The sequence below is a fragment of the Telopea speciosissima genome, chromosome 10 (genome assembly GCF_018873765.1).
Source record: "Telopea speciosissima isolate NSW1024214 ecotype Mountain lineage chromosome 10, Tspe_v1, whole genome shotgun sequence".
NCBI classification, from domain to species: domain Eukaryota; kingdom Viridiplantae; phylum Streptophyta; class Magnoliopsida; order Proteales; family Proteaceae; genus Telopea; species Telopea speciosissima.
The window spans coordinates 40,397,847-40,414,491 of record NC_057925.1 but is presented as its reverse complement, the minus strand read 5'-3'; the positions used below and the strand labels follow the sequence as shown (position 1 = coordinate 40,414,491).

Sequence of the window (16,645 nt, the reverse complement as noted above, 5' to 3'; positions counted from 1 at the left end):
TCGATAATATCCCTTGACTGTTCCCCAATACCCTCTGCAACCATCCGAACCCCTTGGTGAATCCCTTGGCTGTGGGTGAAGGAAAAACACCTCTCAGATAAAATTGACTAACTAATTACTTAATCCCGTACAAGGCCTAAATCCCTAATATTTGGGCTTATACGCTCATTACAATAAACTAATAAAGAACTCAAAAATACTAAGCCCATGGCCCTTATTTCCCATTGGGAACTCCAAATTAAGCCTAACTTGACTCAAGAAAGTGAACCAACCCAAAACAACAGGCCCATCTTCTCTTCCTGCTGAAATTCTGCATCAAGCATCCAACAGCATCACACTTACCAAACCATTCTCTTCACCTACATACCCTCTTAATAGTTAATAGATGTCATGATACCTCACCATGCCTCCCTCTCAAGTGTTTGCAGATTTCGCCATGTAATTTCTTAAAGTCCCAAATTTGTGGAAGAATATAGAAAAAACATGCATCCATCAGAATCCTACCAAATAGGAAGTGTCATGTATAATCATCCCAGGTAAAGTATAGCTGAAACTGACCTTCGCAATAGGTGCCATTTCAACAGAACCATGAACAATGTGCATTGGTGGCTCCTTTGTGATTCCTCCAAAGACAGGTATATGGTAGTCCATCCCATTTTTGGATATCCCCAATACAGAGACAATTCAAAAACTATGATTCTGACCAGATTTGTAAATGTACTATAGTGCAACAACCGGCCCAACTGAAGGAGAACCTTACCAGTGGCTTTGACATGCAAACTATTATCGGTAGGCAACATTTTTTGAGGTGGTAATGGACCATTACGGTGGGTCCAATGATTGAATGAGCCTCCGAACCAAACTTCAGGTTTTCCATTCAGAGTTGTGTTTGAAGGATTATAAAAAACTGTCACAGCACTTCCTGCTTGGACATCAACTGGCTCAGTGTAGACTATATGCTTTTGAGACAATAAAAACATTTTCATGGTTCTTGCCTTTGTTTCACATTTCATGCGAGCTGTTCTTTCAGCCTGTGAGAGAGCAAGCACAGAAGAAAATACTGTGAAGAACAAAAGTGAGTCAAGTGAAATGTTACAATTTAACAGAAAAGAATTCTAAAGGTTTTAAAAAAAACTAAGCTATCCGTTTTGTAGATGACAAGGACAGCACAATGCAGTGAGAAGGGAGCCAACGAGTAGAGGGTCTCATACACCTTCAGTAGACTCATGTGACCAGTATGACATATTGACATAGGCAGACCATTTTTATTGATTCAACCAAAAACAATGAGGCTTTTTAAGTATTCAACATCTAAGGATGGAACTTAAAATTGCACTTTGTACTTAGTACCGACCCTTATGGATGTTTATCATGGGAGGAATTTTAAGAAGTAGAAAAAGATGTATCATGTTGTAAAACTTTAATGGTAAGTTTTCAACAAAGATTTGCCTTTTGCTTTTGTTTCTTTGTGAAGCTATGGTGTTATTGGATTTCTTAAATAGAAATTTTCTCGAGGTTTTTTCCTTACAATTTATCAACCTATGTTCTCCCCTTGTATCAATTAGGTATCAAAGCAGATTCTTCCATTAGGTTCCATTTGTTTCAATGGGAAATATTTTACAGGAATTACTTGAAAGAAAAAGGCATTTATATTGTTAAAAAGCTATAAATTATTGGTTAAATTACACGTCACCCCCTGGTTTTCAAACGAAACTCAGATCACCCCCTGATTTTTTTAAAAACTCAAGTCACCCCCTGGTTTAGACCCTAATATGACAAATTAGTCCCTACCATTAGTTTTATGCTGTTAAGTGATGATGTAGCCAGTTAAATAAATTTCAATCCTTAAACCACCCTTGACCAATGTTGAAGATGAAGGAAAGGTAGTATTGTAAATTTAATTCTAATGTTTTAGTATAAGGGTAAAATAGTCCTTTTACACCAATAACTAACAACAGACTAACACCATTACTGTAGAGGGGGTGATTTGAGTTTTTTTAAAAACCATGGGGTGATCTGAGTTTCGTTTGAAAACCAGGGGATGATGTGTAATTTGTACTTAAATACAACACAAATTTTCAGATTGAATTCCAATTAAATTTATGGATGTGGTTTTCCAGAAGAAAAAAAAGGTGGCATCTGGGTCCATGATACATTTGCCAACCATAGAGGAGACCAACCCAGTCATATGGCTGGATCCTTTTCCTCACTCAACCTTGCTTAAAAAAGCTTCTTGTCATATACAGTTCATAAAGGAAAATGGAAATGATATACTAAAATGAAAGTTGATTTTCCAGAAAATCTTTCCAATTTAAACAAATGGAGCTTAGGTTAAGGAAAAACTTTGGTACTAAGGTTGCCAATAATTATAATGGCTAGTGCATATCACTAAAAACTACAAGAAAGCTGTTAACTACCAAGAACAGGAGTCAGACAAGCTTGAAACCACATTATTATATCTAGACTAAGATACCATTTGACTACCAATTTTTATCTATTTAAAAAATAGGCATTAAATCTTGGCATTATCTTAGAGGGTAATGGGTCACTTCAACACTGGTTGGTATAGTATTTGAAGTACTCCAATTCTGATGAGGAAGAACCAAATAAAATTCCATCCAAGAGTACATGGGGTTAATTATAGAGCTAAAACACATGGATGCAGTAAAAATGTTATACCGACTTCTTCACTTATTTTATTAGTACATCTCTGTGGAACTTTCATGAGGATTCAAAGATTATAGTCCAGAATTTGATGTTGTTCAAAACATCAAGTTTTAAGTCATGGAAATATGGGTCCTTAAAGATTATTAGTTGATTAGATCTGTATACATGGAAATATAGTCATTAAATCCCAAGCATCCAAGTTTTGAATATCTTTACTCTACACAATTTATTCAGCTTCTTGCCGACCCCATTTAGTTGGCATAAGGCTGAGTTATTGTTGTTGTTAACATACTTCATCTTCTTAGGAGTCCTTTATGGGAAAACCTGACAGCTGAGCTAGTGGATGCATGTCTTTGTTACTGAAACACTCTAAGGTTGAGCTACCTTATTTGAAATGTTTTTGTGAAAAGGAACTTGTAGTTTGATTATGGCTTCTTTAAGTATCTCCTATCTTGAATTTGTAGAATTGCAAGAGTTCTTGGTTAGCAGACCACAGGTTCAGCATGAGAGGAGCATTGAAAGGTCAGTAGAAGATGTAAACATGACGTCCAAAAGATATCAAAAGTTAATTATAAATAAAGATTTTCTTTACGCTTTCATCTTTTCATGTTGCTCAGATTACCACCTTGCAAGCGTTAGGATCCGACATCACTTAGGAGTGGGATATCCATGTCATCGTATACCCATGACTCCATGAGTCCCTCCACATAATAGACTAGTCTTTTGGGTTGGAATCTGGCATGCTATCAGAGTCAATTTTCTCTAGTCATGCTACAGGTGTCTCAGACCTGCCTCCGTTAATACATGCACGTGTGCGTGGTTCTGTCCTGCCTCCATGTGAAGGGGATTATTGGGAAAGTAGTCCCACATCAGTTACCCCTAAGGCCTTCCACCCCCTCAATTATCTATGAGTCCCTCCACCCAATAGTTCGAGCTTTTGAGATGTATGACCTCCATAAAAGAAACTAGGCTGCTTTTGAGATGGATATTTACAGCAAGAAGTTATTGCCCTCCGTAAAAGAAACTAGGCTTCCACAATGTTTAAAAAAAACAAAAATTTTAAATCCATTGTAAGCACAATGAATTGATTCACTATAACATCACTTATGGTCTACCTGACAGGTTCTTTGGAAGTCCTCATTAAGTAAAAGAGAATATCACATGACAGATCTCAGAAAATTGGATAAAGATAACTCTTACACCTCTCTCTCTCTCTCTCTCGGTAGGGTGAGGGGTTTAGTTTTCACCTTCAAAGTTAATTCCAAAGCACACTATAACTACATATTGACTGTCATTCAAATTAGACTAACCTTAGCACGTATTGCCTCTTCTTTTAATCTTCTCTCTTCCTGAAGTTTGTTATATATCCGGTCCTCTTCTTCAACCCAATACAGTTCTTCCGGTATGCACATTCGAACAATAGCATGGAAATCTTGAAAGTAGTTATTATCATAAAGGTGGGCATTCTTGGGAGGTCCATCAGCAAAAACCCAATCCAAGATGAGTGCTCGATCAGGTACAACAACTATTGGGGAGAGAAAAAGAAAACGGACAATCAATCAGCCACAGACAGAGGTAAACCCAGAGGACCATAATGGGTGATATACATCTGCAAAAATCTGTTGCTACTAGCTACTCTCCAAGAATAAACCTAAAAATGAAGGTTCAAACGCACGATTCTGTCATCATCCATGGTGAAAGGTAGGGACCAACTCAACTCTTAAAGGGCCATAAATACATTCCAGAAAGGAAGATATATGGCATTATGTTTGGTGAACATGGCATACATGCAAGTGTTCAGGACCCACCATTCACTCGATCCACAACACGAGATAATCTATGGCGAATCAGCATATTGTGTTATGAATACTCATTTCTTAGAAAAAAAAATTTCCAACCTTTTCTAACCTAAGGAAGTAGATAATTATGAACATAGCTGCATTAAGCTCCGGTATGGTGCGCCCTGGTTGGTTGGACGATCCAAAACAAAAGGTTTCCCCTTTCATGCACCCACTTTGTATCATAGTGTCATTCAAAAAATTCTAAGTGCCTATTATAATTGATAATTCTGTTGTTATTATTTCATTCATCAATAGATGTATATATAGTACAAGAGGTAACGGATCTGTAGAAGACAACTAGATGGAATAGGAGACATCCGTAGAAGAGATCTAGATGGAATGGAAGTGTGCAAGTGATAACCGCCACATGTGATAAGGTGATAAGGTCTATCCCAATATGAGGAATGAGTTTCAAAGGGATTGAAACTCCCTCAATCGGTGATAGAGTCCTACATATGATAATACACCCCCTCAAGATGGAGAGGCGTGACAGCGAATCTTCAACTTGTCCCACAAAAACTGAAAACGAGCCGTTGGAAGCGCCTTGGTGAGAGCATCGGCAAGTTGATCGGTGGTGGAGATGAACCAGACGAAGAGGCGACGTTGAGCAACACGATCCCGAACAAAGTGGAAATCGATTTCCACATGCTTAGTGCGTGCATGGAAGACTGGATTGGCCGAAAGATAGGTGGCGCCAATGTTGTCACACCATAAAATAGGCGGGCCAGGAAGAGAGAGACCCAACTCAGTGAACAATGATTCAAGCCAGATTAGTTATGTAGCAGCATCGGCCAGGGCCTTGTACTCCGATTCGGTGGAGGAGCGGGCAACAGTGCGTTGCTTGAGGGAATTCCAGGAGATGAGGTTAGGACCGAGAAAAATGGCATAGGCGCCTGTAGATTTGCGATCCTCACCACTACCAGCCCAATCCGCATCAGAGTAGGCCTGTAAAGTGCAATCAGGGGATCGACTAATCAGAAGACCATGAGTGCGGGTAGCCTTGAGGTAACTCGGGATACGTTTCACAAGAGACCAGTGATCCTCCGAAGGAGCATGCATAAATTGACATACACGGTTAAGAGCAAACGCAACATCAGGCCTGGTGAGAGTGACATATTGCAGGGCACCCAAAATAGAACGATACTTGGTGGCATCAGAGAAAGGCACACCCCCTTGATCAGAGGGTTTAATGGAGGTAGCCATCAGAGTAGAGCTAGGCTTACAGTCCTGCATACCCGCACGCTGGAGAAGATCAGTGATATACCGAGCCTGTGAAAGCAACAAACCACCAGAGTGGGAAATAGCCTCAATCCCAAGAAAAAAGGAAAGAGGACCAAGATCCTTGATTGCAAATTCTGTAGAGAGCTACTGGAGAAGAGAAGTAATGCGAGCAGCAGAGTTACTAGTGACGAGAATGTCATCAACATAAATAAGTACATAAACCGTGTGATTGGCATCCTTGAAGATAAAAAGAGAAGGTCCGTCTGGGAAGCCCTGAAACCCAACTGAATGAGATACTGAGAAAGGCGATGAAACCAGGCCCGCGGCGCCTATTTTGGCCCATAGAGCGATCGGTGAAGCTTGCACACATGATCTGGTCGGGTGCTCTCAATGAAGCCAGGAGGTTGCACCATGAACACATCTTTAGAAAGAATGCCGTGAAGGAAAGCATTATGAACATCAAGCTGGCACACCGGCCAGCCTTGAGAGATATCAATAGTTAAAACAGCGCGAATAGTGGTAGGCTTGATAACCGGACTAAAGGTTTCAAGATAATCAATACCAGGTTGTTGATGAAAACCCTTGGCCACAAGACGGGCCTTATAACGTTCGAGAGAGCCGTCAGCTTTGCGCTTGATACGATAGACCCATTTGCAGCCCACTAAATTCATAGTAGGGGACCTGGGAACAAGAGACCAAGTGCCATTCTTAATAAGAGCATTGAACTCATCAGTCATAGCAGAGCGCCACTCAGGAAGCTTGGAGGCCTGCGAAAAACAAGTAGGTTCAGAGGGGGGGGAAAGGTTAGTATGTAAGGCATGAGACCAGGAAGGTTCAATAGTGGAAGGGAGTGGAGCGGTGGAGGTGTAGAGCTCCTAAAGGGAGCGGGTTCGTTGAGGCCAGGGGGAATGAGGTAAGGTGGAAGGGGAGGGGGGTGGGGGGACACGGTGGGAGGGGTAATGGGGAGTGGCCGAGAGGGGGGCAAGGTGGCTGGAGAGTGGTAACCAGGGAGGGGGGTTGGTGATGGTAAGGGGGGTAGGAGAGGGTGGAATCACACATGGGGAGGATACACAAGGAGAGGGGGAGGGCGGTGAAGGGGAAAGAGAAGGAGAGGGGGAGGAAGAAAAGGGAAAACCATGCTCATCAAAGCGGACATGACGGGCAATCCAAAGTTTGTGAGTACGAAGATCAAGACACCTATAACCGGTGTGGGAGGGACTGTAACCAAGAAAAGCACAGGGAGATGAACGAAAGTCCATCTTGTGAGAGTTGTAAGGGCGAAGAAAGGGATAGCATAAACAACCAAAAATACGTAAAAAGAAATAGTCAGGTGGCTTGTGGTGGACGAGTTGAAAGGGAAAATTTTTGTCAGAAGTGCGAGAGGGCATACGGTTAATAAGAAAAACAGCTGTGTCAAACGCATAATGCCAATACTGCCTAGGAACATGACCATGTGCCAAAAGAGACAAACCAGTCTCAACAATGTGACGATGGCAGCGCTCAACAGCACCTTGTTGTTCATGAGTGTGAGGGCAAGAGAGACGATGGGAAATACCCAGGGTTGAGAAAATAGTGGGGAGAGTATGATACTCACCCCCCCAATCGGTCTGAACACTACGAATCTTGCGATCAAAGGGCCGTTCATCAAGCAATTGACAAGCGCAAAAGGTAGAAAAGACATTAGACTTGCGCATAATGGGAAAAAACCAAATAAACTTAGTGCAATCATCCACAAAGATAGCAAAGAACCGGTGACCATCAATTGAAGGAGAGGGAGATGGTCCCCAAACATCACTAAAAATTAAATCAAGAGGAAATAAACTACGAGAAGGTGAAAGCTTAAAGATAAATGAGAGACCTTGCCAAGTTGACAGGCATTACACAAATTAGAAAGTTTAGTAGAAGCACATGGTAAATTATTTTCACGAAGCATAAAGCGGAGCAATTGCTCATGTGGATGACCAAGGCGGTGGTGCCAACCATCGATGGAAGTTCTTTCGGCAATATTGGCAGTCGGTGATGACACTGGAGAACAGGAAAGGGTGTAGAGACCATTGCTACTCGGTCCGAAAAGCAGGATATTCTTGGTGACCTGATCCTTGCCAAAAAAATGAGAGGAGTGAAATTCAAAATAAACACCATTATCCTGACAAAATTTTTGAACAGAAAGAAGATTCTTAGAAATAGAAGGAACATGCAAGACATGCGATAAACGAAAAGAAAGAGAAGCAGAATTAGAAAGGATAGAACCAGTACCAATGTTTGAGATAGGGATACCCTTACCATTACCGACATGGAGTTGATCAGAACCAATGTAGCTGTCATATGAAGAAAGGGAATTTAGGTCTGGGGTGACATGGTGGGAGGCACCAGTATCTGGATACCAGGCTAAGGTAGTGGAAGGGGGAGGGGTAGGGAGAAGTGGCGGATTGGCATAGTAGGTTGCAGGGGAGGAAGAGGGAGGGTAGGGGCGGTAAGTGGGGGAAGGTGGTGGGTTAGGGTTTGAAGGGTGATGGAAAAGGTGAGGCTGATCCTTGTAGTGGCATTGAGATGCAGTGTGATACAATCGATGGCAGATAGTGCACCAAGCAGTGGATCCCTGAAAGCGACCACCAAAATTACGACCATGGCCATGACCACGACCTCCCCTCCCACGAAAGGAACCCTGAGGAGGGCTGGAAGCCGTAGGAGAGGGGCCCTTTTGAATAGTGTTGGCAGTAGGGGTGTCGACAGTGGATGACGATTCAGTGAGAGAAAGCTTTTGCAAGGTGGATCCATGAAGAAATTCATGGCTTTGAAGCATGGCGTGCAAATCATCAGATGAAATAATGTCAGTCCGAGTCAAGAGAGAAGAGACCATAGGGAGAAATTCACTATGCAAGCCCTTATATATGTGCATGTTGAAGTTGCTAGGCCGTAATGGCTGACCAGCGGCAGAGAGTTCAGCCGATATAGCTTTGGCGTGGGTGAGAAACTTAGAAACAATCTCATCCGGTTGTTGGGTGAGATCGTGAAGAGCCATAGTAAGGGCCATGAGCCGACTTTCAGAGGGGGATGAAAGAGAAGTGGAGAGAACATCCTATATTTCCTTGCTAGTGTCCTTGCCGAGAATAAGAGGGAAGACATCCTCGGAAAGAGACGCAATTAACAAACTCCGGAGCATGGCATCTTGGCAGCGCCAAGTAGCAGCAACGACAGCATCAGTGGGGCGTGGAGTGGATCCATCGAGATAGCCGAAGAGATTTTGGGTCTGCAGAAACGGTTCAACTTGTGTCCTCCAGTATAGATAGTTCATGGAGGTTAATTTAATGGAGATGTAGTGATTTGCATGGGGGAAGGGGCTGCCAAGGGCTGCCGCAGTAGGAAGAGGATTGATCACCTCATTGCCGTCACCCATTGAAGAAGAGAAAGAGAAGGAGTAGCACAACGATCCAGGATAGCTTAACTCGTTGGAGAACTGGCTTTGATACCATATTATAATTGATAATTCTGTTGTTATTATTTCATTCATCAATAGATGTATATATAGTACAAGAGGTAACGGATCTGTAGAAGACAACTAGATGGAATAGGAGACATCTGTAGAAGAGATCTAGATGGAATGGAAGTGTGCAAGTGATAACCGCCACATGTGATAAGGTGATAAGGTCTATCCCAATATGAGGAATGAGTTTCAAAGGGATTGAAACTCCCTCCATCGGTGATAGAGTCCTACATAAGATATAGAGTCCTACATATGATAATAGTGCCTACCCAAGTGGCAATGGATTTCAACAGAAGACAATCTATCTTCACTCAATAAGAAATATATGATGGTGCGTAGTCATGCATACCATCAACATACCACCAGTCAGCGTCCTTTTTCCTTGACTGGAAAAGTCTGCTGGTGATAGACACTCCTTCATTCCAATTATTGTGCCCCCCATGGATCCAAAGTTCGTTAGCATGAGCAAGAGGACCCGAGCTCCTGTTATAATATAATATGACCGAGTCCCCACCTTTAAATTCATTAGGTTCTATACGCCAAACGTTATCAGTAGCCTTGACAGCTTTCTTCATTACCAGATGTATAGCTTCCTGTCTCTTTTCAACCTCCATCCTAGCTTATGCTTTATCAGCTTCTTTTGCAGCCCTTTCTGCTTCTTTACGTCGGTCCTCTTCTGCTTGTCTTTCTCTTTCAGCTTGCTCTATAGCAAGTCTTTCAAGTGCCTTCCTTTTCTCTTCAAGCAAGAAATCCTCAAAAGACAACACATCCATTCCATCTTCGACATGTATAAAGAAATCTTTTTTATCATTATTATCATAAACATCTCCCCCATTGAAGAACATATAATCAATCTTGTATGCCTCCTTAGGAACATAAAGCTGGCAAGATCACCTGTGAGAAAGTGTTTTCAATATATAAATCATCAAGCTATTACATGTACATATATATACACAAGACTTGGGTTATACAATGGCCTAGCCTAATCACTATGTTATAGGAATAGCTAGTCCCAGTTAAGAAGCTTCTAGCACAACTGTCACGTAGTGATTAGGCTAGGCCATTGTACAACCCAAGTCTTGTGTGTATATATATATACACACACACAAGTTAAGGACTATCAAATTAAGGACTGCAGCACCTGCTAGGCACACACAAGTTTTTTTTTTTTCCGCTGACCTCTTTCAAGGTTTCATTTGCATATTTATTTCATTACTGCATATTTTATTTGGTATCCTGAGAATCCTACTGGTATCAGAGCCTAACTCTATTTCGGCTACCCTTAGTTCTAAGATCTTCTCTCCTTTTCTATTTTACTTTCCGGCAGTCCTCTGGGAGTTGCGTTGCGAGTATTAGTTAGCTTTTAGGGCCGTTGGGCAAGAGGTAAGACCCAGTTTGCGGTTAATTAGCAACTAAGATCTCCTTCACCCTTTGGTGGATGGAAGTATACCTTAGTTAGGGGGATATATTCCGATAACTATGAGTAGACTTAGTAGAACCATGTCTTCGAGACTAGTCGGCGACTTCAGTTCGCCAAGTCAAATAATTAGTAATGAAGTTCTAACAAGTGACCTTGATCAGTCCCTTCAAAACTGGACCTTACCTAAGGTCCCAACCAAAGAAGTTTACAAACAAGAATGGTATAGTTTCACTGAAACTATCAAGACCGTAGAACAAACTATCAATTACTCTCCAGATATGGAAGAGATCCAACTCTTAGACCCTTCAAATCTTAACAAGTTAAAAAAGGATTTTAATTATATCCATATAGGACTTATACAAGTAGCCATCAAACCCCTGCACAGGGAAGGGCTCAACGTAGCCCTCCTGCTTGCTCTCAGGGATCAAAGGTTCCTGCAATTTGATGATTCCCTTCTAGGGATGATAGAAACAAGTCTTCACAAAGGCCCAGTTTATTTCAATTGTTACCCAGACATAAACTTATCCTTAAATGATGCAAATCTTCTGGATACCTTAAGAGTTAACATCCTTACAAGTGGTTACAAGATGAAACAAGGTTCTATACCAATTGCTATAATCCATAGAATCCAGTACAAGGCCATGAGAACTTTAAGACCCAAGGCTCTAAGAAGAACTATCAAAGGACAAACCACTTTCATAGAAACGGACTTTGTCCATTCAAAAACAGTTCACCCTAAAACAGTGAGCTGGAAAGACATTAAGTTTCCGACAAAATGGTGTCTCCAGGCACCTTGCCCAGAGTCACTTGTTGAACCTAACAGTGACGTTGAATCTATAAACCAAGATCAGGACGGAATGGTTACTATAACATTCCAGAGGAAAGATAAACAAATAAAACCAAATCCTGAAGAGTTTGAAAAACTCAGCCAAGTCCCAAGTAGAGCTTCAACCTCTAGTTCTTTAACAAGTCTCCACTTAGAAAACCAAAGGTTACAAGAACAAATAAGGTCCTTACATATTCTAGGATTACATACTCAAATTAACAGTAATGTCACCCAAGGAATTTATGAACAACAGTCTAACAAGTCCTCTCCTTCAAATGAACCAGCTTCACCAACTCAAACTGACATGCAACACGAAGCAAGAGTTGCTGTCATAACGATAGAAGACTATGAGATAGACAAACCCAAACTCAGAATAGATTTCAATTCACCCAGGAACGCTGAAAAAAGAGAATGGTTTTTTAGCTACTTCTCGAAAGTAAAACAACAAGAAATCAAGAACCTCTGGTATGACAAAATGAGAACCATCAAAGTAGATGTTATGTTCTTTACATATTTAGACATCTATACAAGTAATAACAACATTCCATATATGTAATAGCTTGATGATTTATATATTGAAAACACTTTCTCACATGGTATCATGCACCCAAATTTCTCTAACGAGTATTTGGTCTTGGTTCCTGTGCTCTGACGAGATTTCTTATCTTCTCGTCTCGGCTCTTTCACTTTCTTGCTTTCCTCTCGTCTCTGTTCTTCACTTTCTTGATTTCTCTTTTTCATTTTCTTGCTTTCACCATGACTTCCTCTGCTTCTTCGATCAACTCTCATGCGTTGATCTCAACTAATGTTTCACCACAGTTGTCGCTGAAGCTTGGAGCATGCGTAGTTCCTGCCGCTCCTTCGAGGTTACAATCTCCTTGGCTATGTCGATGGCACGTTCTTGCGCCCCAGCTTCGGTGGCTCTCCTGACTCTGCAATTTCCAGTGGTAGTACTACCGATGATGCTGCCTCTCTCTGGGACAGGCAAGATCAGCTCATACTAAGCTGGATCATCGCCTCTCTTTCTGAATTGACTGTATCTCATGTTGTTGGTGCAACGACTTCCCGAGAGGCCTGGGACACTATGGCGCGTGTCTTTAATCCATCTTCTCGCACTCGCATCATGGACCTGAAGGACAGACTCTTTTGCCTCCAGCGAGGCACTGATTCCATTCAAGATTACTTGCTTTCGGCTAGATCTATTGCCGATACCCTAGCTGCTATTGATCAACCGGTTGCCGATGAGGATTTGGTGTTGGTTGTTCTTCGAGGACTGGGAACCGAATATCGTGACTTTGCAACTTCAATTCGCCTGCAATCGACTCCGGTTACCTTCGTTGATCTCAGTGGCCTGCTTCTCATCCATGACAGCTTCCTGCGCTCCTCTGATGGTGCGTTTTCGGTTACCACAGTCAACATGGTCGATTCCAGATCTGCAGATGGCAACAAGAATGGTGGTGGTGGTCGTCATTACCGTGGTAATGGCGGTGGATGCTATCGTGGCGGTGGTCGTCGATACTATTCACAGACCAATAACTCAAAGAAGGTGCAGTATAATGACCAGAACAATGGCTATCGTTCTCCAAGAACTGATCAATCTGGTGGAGGTAATGCTACAAACACTGCTCCAGCTCGTGGTGGTTCTGTGAATGCTTCGGTCTCCACTCAGCCTACTTGTCAGCCTAATTCTTTGGTATGTCAAATCTGTGCTCAGTTTGGTCACTTGGCTTCCCATTGCCCCAATCGGTTTAATCATGCATTTGTTGGTACGTGCTTTCTCTCCTCTTCCTCTACAATTTCTTCTTCCAATTGGTTGTTAGATACAGGATCTAATAATCATATCACTGCAGATATTAGTAATCTGGCGATCTCATCTCCTTATTCTGGTAATGATCAAATTGTAGTAGGTAATGGTCATCGCCTGTCTATTACTTGTGTGGGAAATGCCTCTGTTACATGCTCTAATCATACATTTACATTGCAGAATGTTCTTCTAGTTCCAACTAGTCATGGAAACTTACTTTCTGTGAATAAATTCTGCTTCGATAATAATGTCCATATGGAATTTTCTTCTTTTTGTTTCTTGATAAAGGACAATCAGACAAGTCAGATCCTCTACCGAGGCTTGAGTAGCAATGGCCTCTATGAGCTGCCATTAACCAAGGACTTGACATGCTCCTCTGTATCTCTTTCTGCTGTTCGGGCTTCCATCTCTGACTGGCATTCCAGGCTTGGACATCCAGCTTTCAAGATTGTTCGTCACATTCTTCACAAATTTATCTTACCTTCATCTACTAGGTCTCATTCTGTTTGTAGTGCTTGTGCATGTTCTAAGAGTCACAGACTCCCTTTACAACTTTCTACTTCTGTTTCTTCATTTCCTTTGGATATGATTCACTGTGATGTATGGGGCCTTGCCCCGGTTCTATCTGTGGACAATTACCGCTATTATGTTTTGTTTTTAGATGATTACAATAGATATGTGTGGCTTTTTCCTATGCAAAGAAAATCTGATGTTCTTCCTATTTTCAAAATTTTCAAGTCTGTTGTTGAAAACTACTTCTCACGGACCATCAAATGTGTGCAAACCGATGGTGGGGGGGAATTTCAGGCTCTTGATATGTTTTTGGGAACACATGGCATTTCCAAGAGGGTCTCTTGCCCTCATACACAGGCCCAAAATGGTGCAGCTGAACGCAAGCACAGGCACATCACTAAGACAGGCCTAGCATTACTTCTCCATGCCAATGTACCTCCCAAATTCTGGAGTTATGCCTTTCTCACAGCAGTATATTTGATCAATCGCCTACCTTCTCCATTAATTGGGTTTCAAAACCCATTTCAGCGGTTGTTCAACACTGCACTAGATTATGAGTTTCTACGCACATTCGGCTGTCTTTGCTTTCCATGGCTGAAATCATATTCACAGCATAAATTGGCTCCAACGTCGCGGCAATGTCTGTCTTGGGTTATTCAAAAACACACAAAGGGTATAATTGTCTGGATTTAACCACGAATAGGCTCTTTGTGGCTCGTCATGTGGTGTTTGATGAGTCCAAATTCCCATTTCATGATTCTACAACCTGGGCTGACAACTCTACGGCCCAATTGGATCCATGGTTTTATTTTTTGTCACCACTTGTACTACCTTGCACTGTACCGTGTGTGCCTAACCAGGACCCGCAAGGCCCAAGTTCAAATTCACCAAGCCTGGAACCACCAAGCCCTACTTCGCAGCGCCCAGGCTCAGGTTTAAAATCCAATATGCAAGGCTCCACATCGCCATCACAAGGCCCATTATTCCAAGGCCCAAGTTTAGGTTCACCTAGTACAGTACCTGATCCACTGCCGCTGGTCTCATCAGGCCCAATGTCTATCCAGCCAGGCCCAATGCTACCTCATGCAACTACGCCACCTGGTCCATTACGTAATCTAATGGTCACACATAGTCGCACTGGCACGCTACGCCAACCTACTCGTCTTAATCTCACAACCTCATTACCACCATCTGTGGATCAGATTGAACCCACTTGTTGTACACAGGCCATGCGCTCCGAGGCATGGCGCAAGGCCATGCAAGAAGAATTTGATGCACTTCTCATAAATGGTACTTGGGATCTAGTGCCATTCTCTACCCAGCAGAATGTTGTCGGATGCAAGTGGGTGTTTCGCATTAAACGTAAGGTTAATGGATCCATTGAACGATATAAGGCCCGGTTAGTTGCAAAAGGGTTCCATCAATGCCCTGGAGTTGATTTTAATGAAACCTTCAGCCCAGTTGTAAGATCTACCACTATTTGGGTTATCCTATCACTTACTATTACACAAGGTTGGCCTCTTAAACAGTTTGACATTCAAAATGCCTTTTTACATAGCACATTGTCTGAGTTTGTATTCATGTGTCAACCACCGGGTTTTGTTGATCCAGCAGCACCAACCCATGTCTGTCGACTTCGCAAGTCGCTCTACGGTACGCCTACGCCAAGCCCCTAGAGAATGATACAATCGGTTGAGTGGCTTTCGATCTTATCTCCTAAGGCTTCAGGGCATCTCTAACTGATACTTCACTTTTCATATATCGTAAAGGATCCACTACGTTGTACTTGTTGATTTATGTGGATGACTTGGTACTCACCGGGAATGATTGTCAAGCTATGGGTTTGTTAATTCGCCATATGTCCATTGAGTTTCCTCTTAAGGAACTTGGTGACTTGAGTTACTTTTTGGGCATGGAAGTTCAACGCTCGGCTACTGGGGTATTTCTCAATCAAAGAAAATATATTCGTGATCTCTTGGCAAGTGTTGATATGGGCTCAGCCAAACCCATCACCACACCAGTTGCTAGTGACAATGCTCTCACTCTCACTACGGGTACACCACTCACGGATGGCACCACTTACCACCGCGTTGTGGGTGCTCTTCAGTATCTTACGCTCACTCGGCCTGACATTAGTTTTGCTGTTAGCCGTGTGGCCTAGTTCATGCACAAACCTACAGATGCTCACTGGGTTGCGGTCAAAAGAATTCTTCGTTATCTATGCCACACTCCAACAGATGGTCTTTTCTTTACTGCTCAAAATGATATCAGTGTGACAGGGTACTCTGTCGCAGATTGGGCTGGGTGCCCACTTGATCGAAAATCCACTACTGGCTATTGTGTGTATCTTGGTCACCATTTGATCTCTTGGAATCACATAAACAGCGCACGGTTGCGTGATCTTCCACAGAGGCTGAATACAGAGCAGTTGCTGCTATTGCTACTGAAATTGTGTGGCTCCGGTCTTTGTTTCGAGAATTGGGTGTTTTCTTGAGCAACGCTCCCCTTGTATGGTGTGATAACATCGGCGCGACTTATCTCACCGCCAACCCTTTGTTCCATGCTCGCACATAGCATATCGAAATTGATTTTCATTTTGTAAGAGACATGGTTGCTGCTTGACAACTGCATGTTCGTTATGTATCCACAGTTGATCAAACGGCTGACATATTCACAAAGGGGTTGTCTCGCCAACGGTTCTCTGCATTACGTTCCAAGCTCACCCTTAGGTTACCTCGGCCTAGCTTGAGGGGGCGTGTTACAGGAATAGCTAGTCCCACTCGAGAAGCTCCTAGCACAGCTGTCACGTAGTGATTAGGCTAGGCCATTGTACAACCCAAGTCTTGTGTATATATATATACATGTAATA

General features: G+C 42.4%; 1 protein-coding gene and 1 pseudogene across 1 annotated transcript; one reads left to right on the top strand and one right to left on the bottom strand.

Annotated features, from left to right (window-relative positions):
- Positions 1 to 527: 527 nt before the first annotated feature.
- On the bottom strand, positions 528 to 10,103 carry LOC122643559 (annotated as a pseudogene).
- Positions 10,104 to 15,940: 5,837 nt separating this feature from the next.
- Positions 15,941 to 16,587, top strand: LOC122643557 (uncharacterized mitochondrial protein AtMg00810-like). The gene is made up of 2 exons (XM_043837171.1): positions 15,941 to 16,238; positions 16,427 to 16,587. Exons 1-2 carry the CDS (start codon positions 15,941 to 15,943, stop codon positions 16,585 to 16,587), a joined length of 459 nt encoding a protein of 152 aa, XP_043693106.1.
- Positions 16,588 to 16,645: the final 58 nt, after the last annotated feature.

Coding starts and splice junctions, on each gene's coding strand:
- LOC122643557 (XM_043837171.1), top strand. CDS start 15,941: ATGCACAAACCTACAGATGCTCACTGGGTTGCGGTCAAAAGAATTCTT. Junction 16,239..16,426: donor ACTGAAATTGTGTGGCTCCG/GTCTTTGTTTCG, acceptor ATGTATCCACAG/TTGATCAAACGGCTGACATA.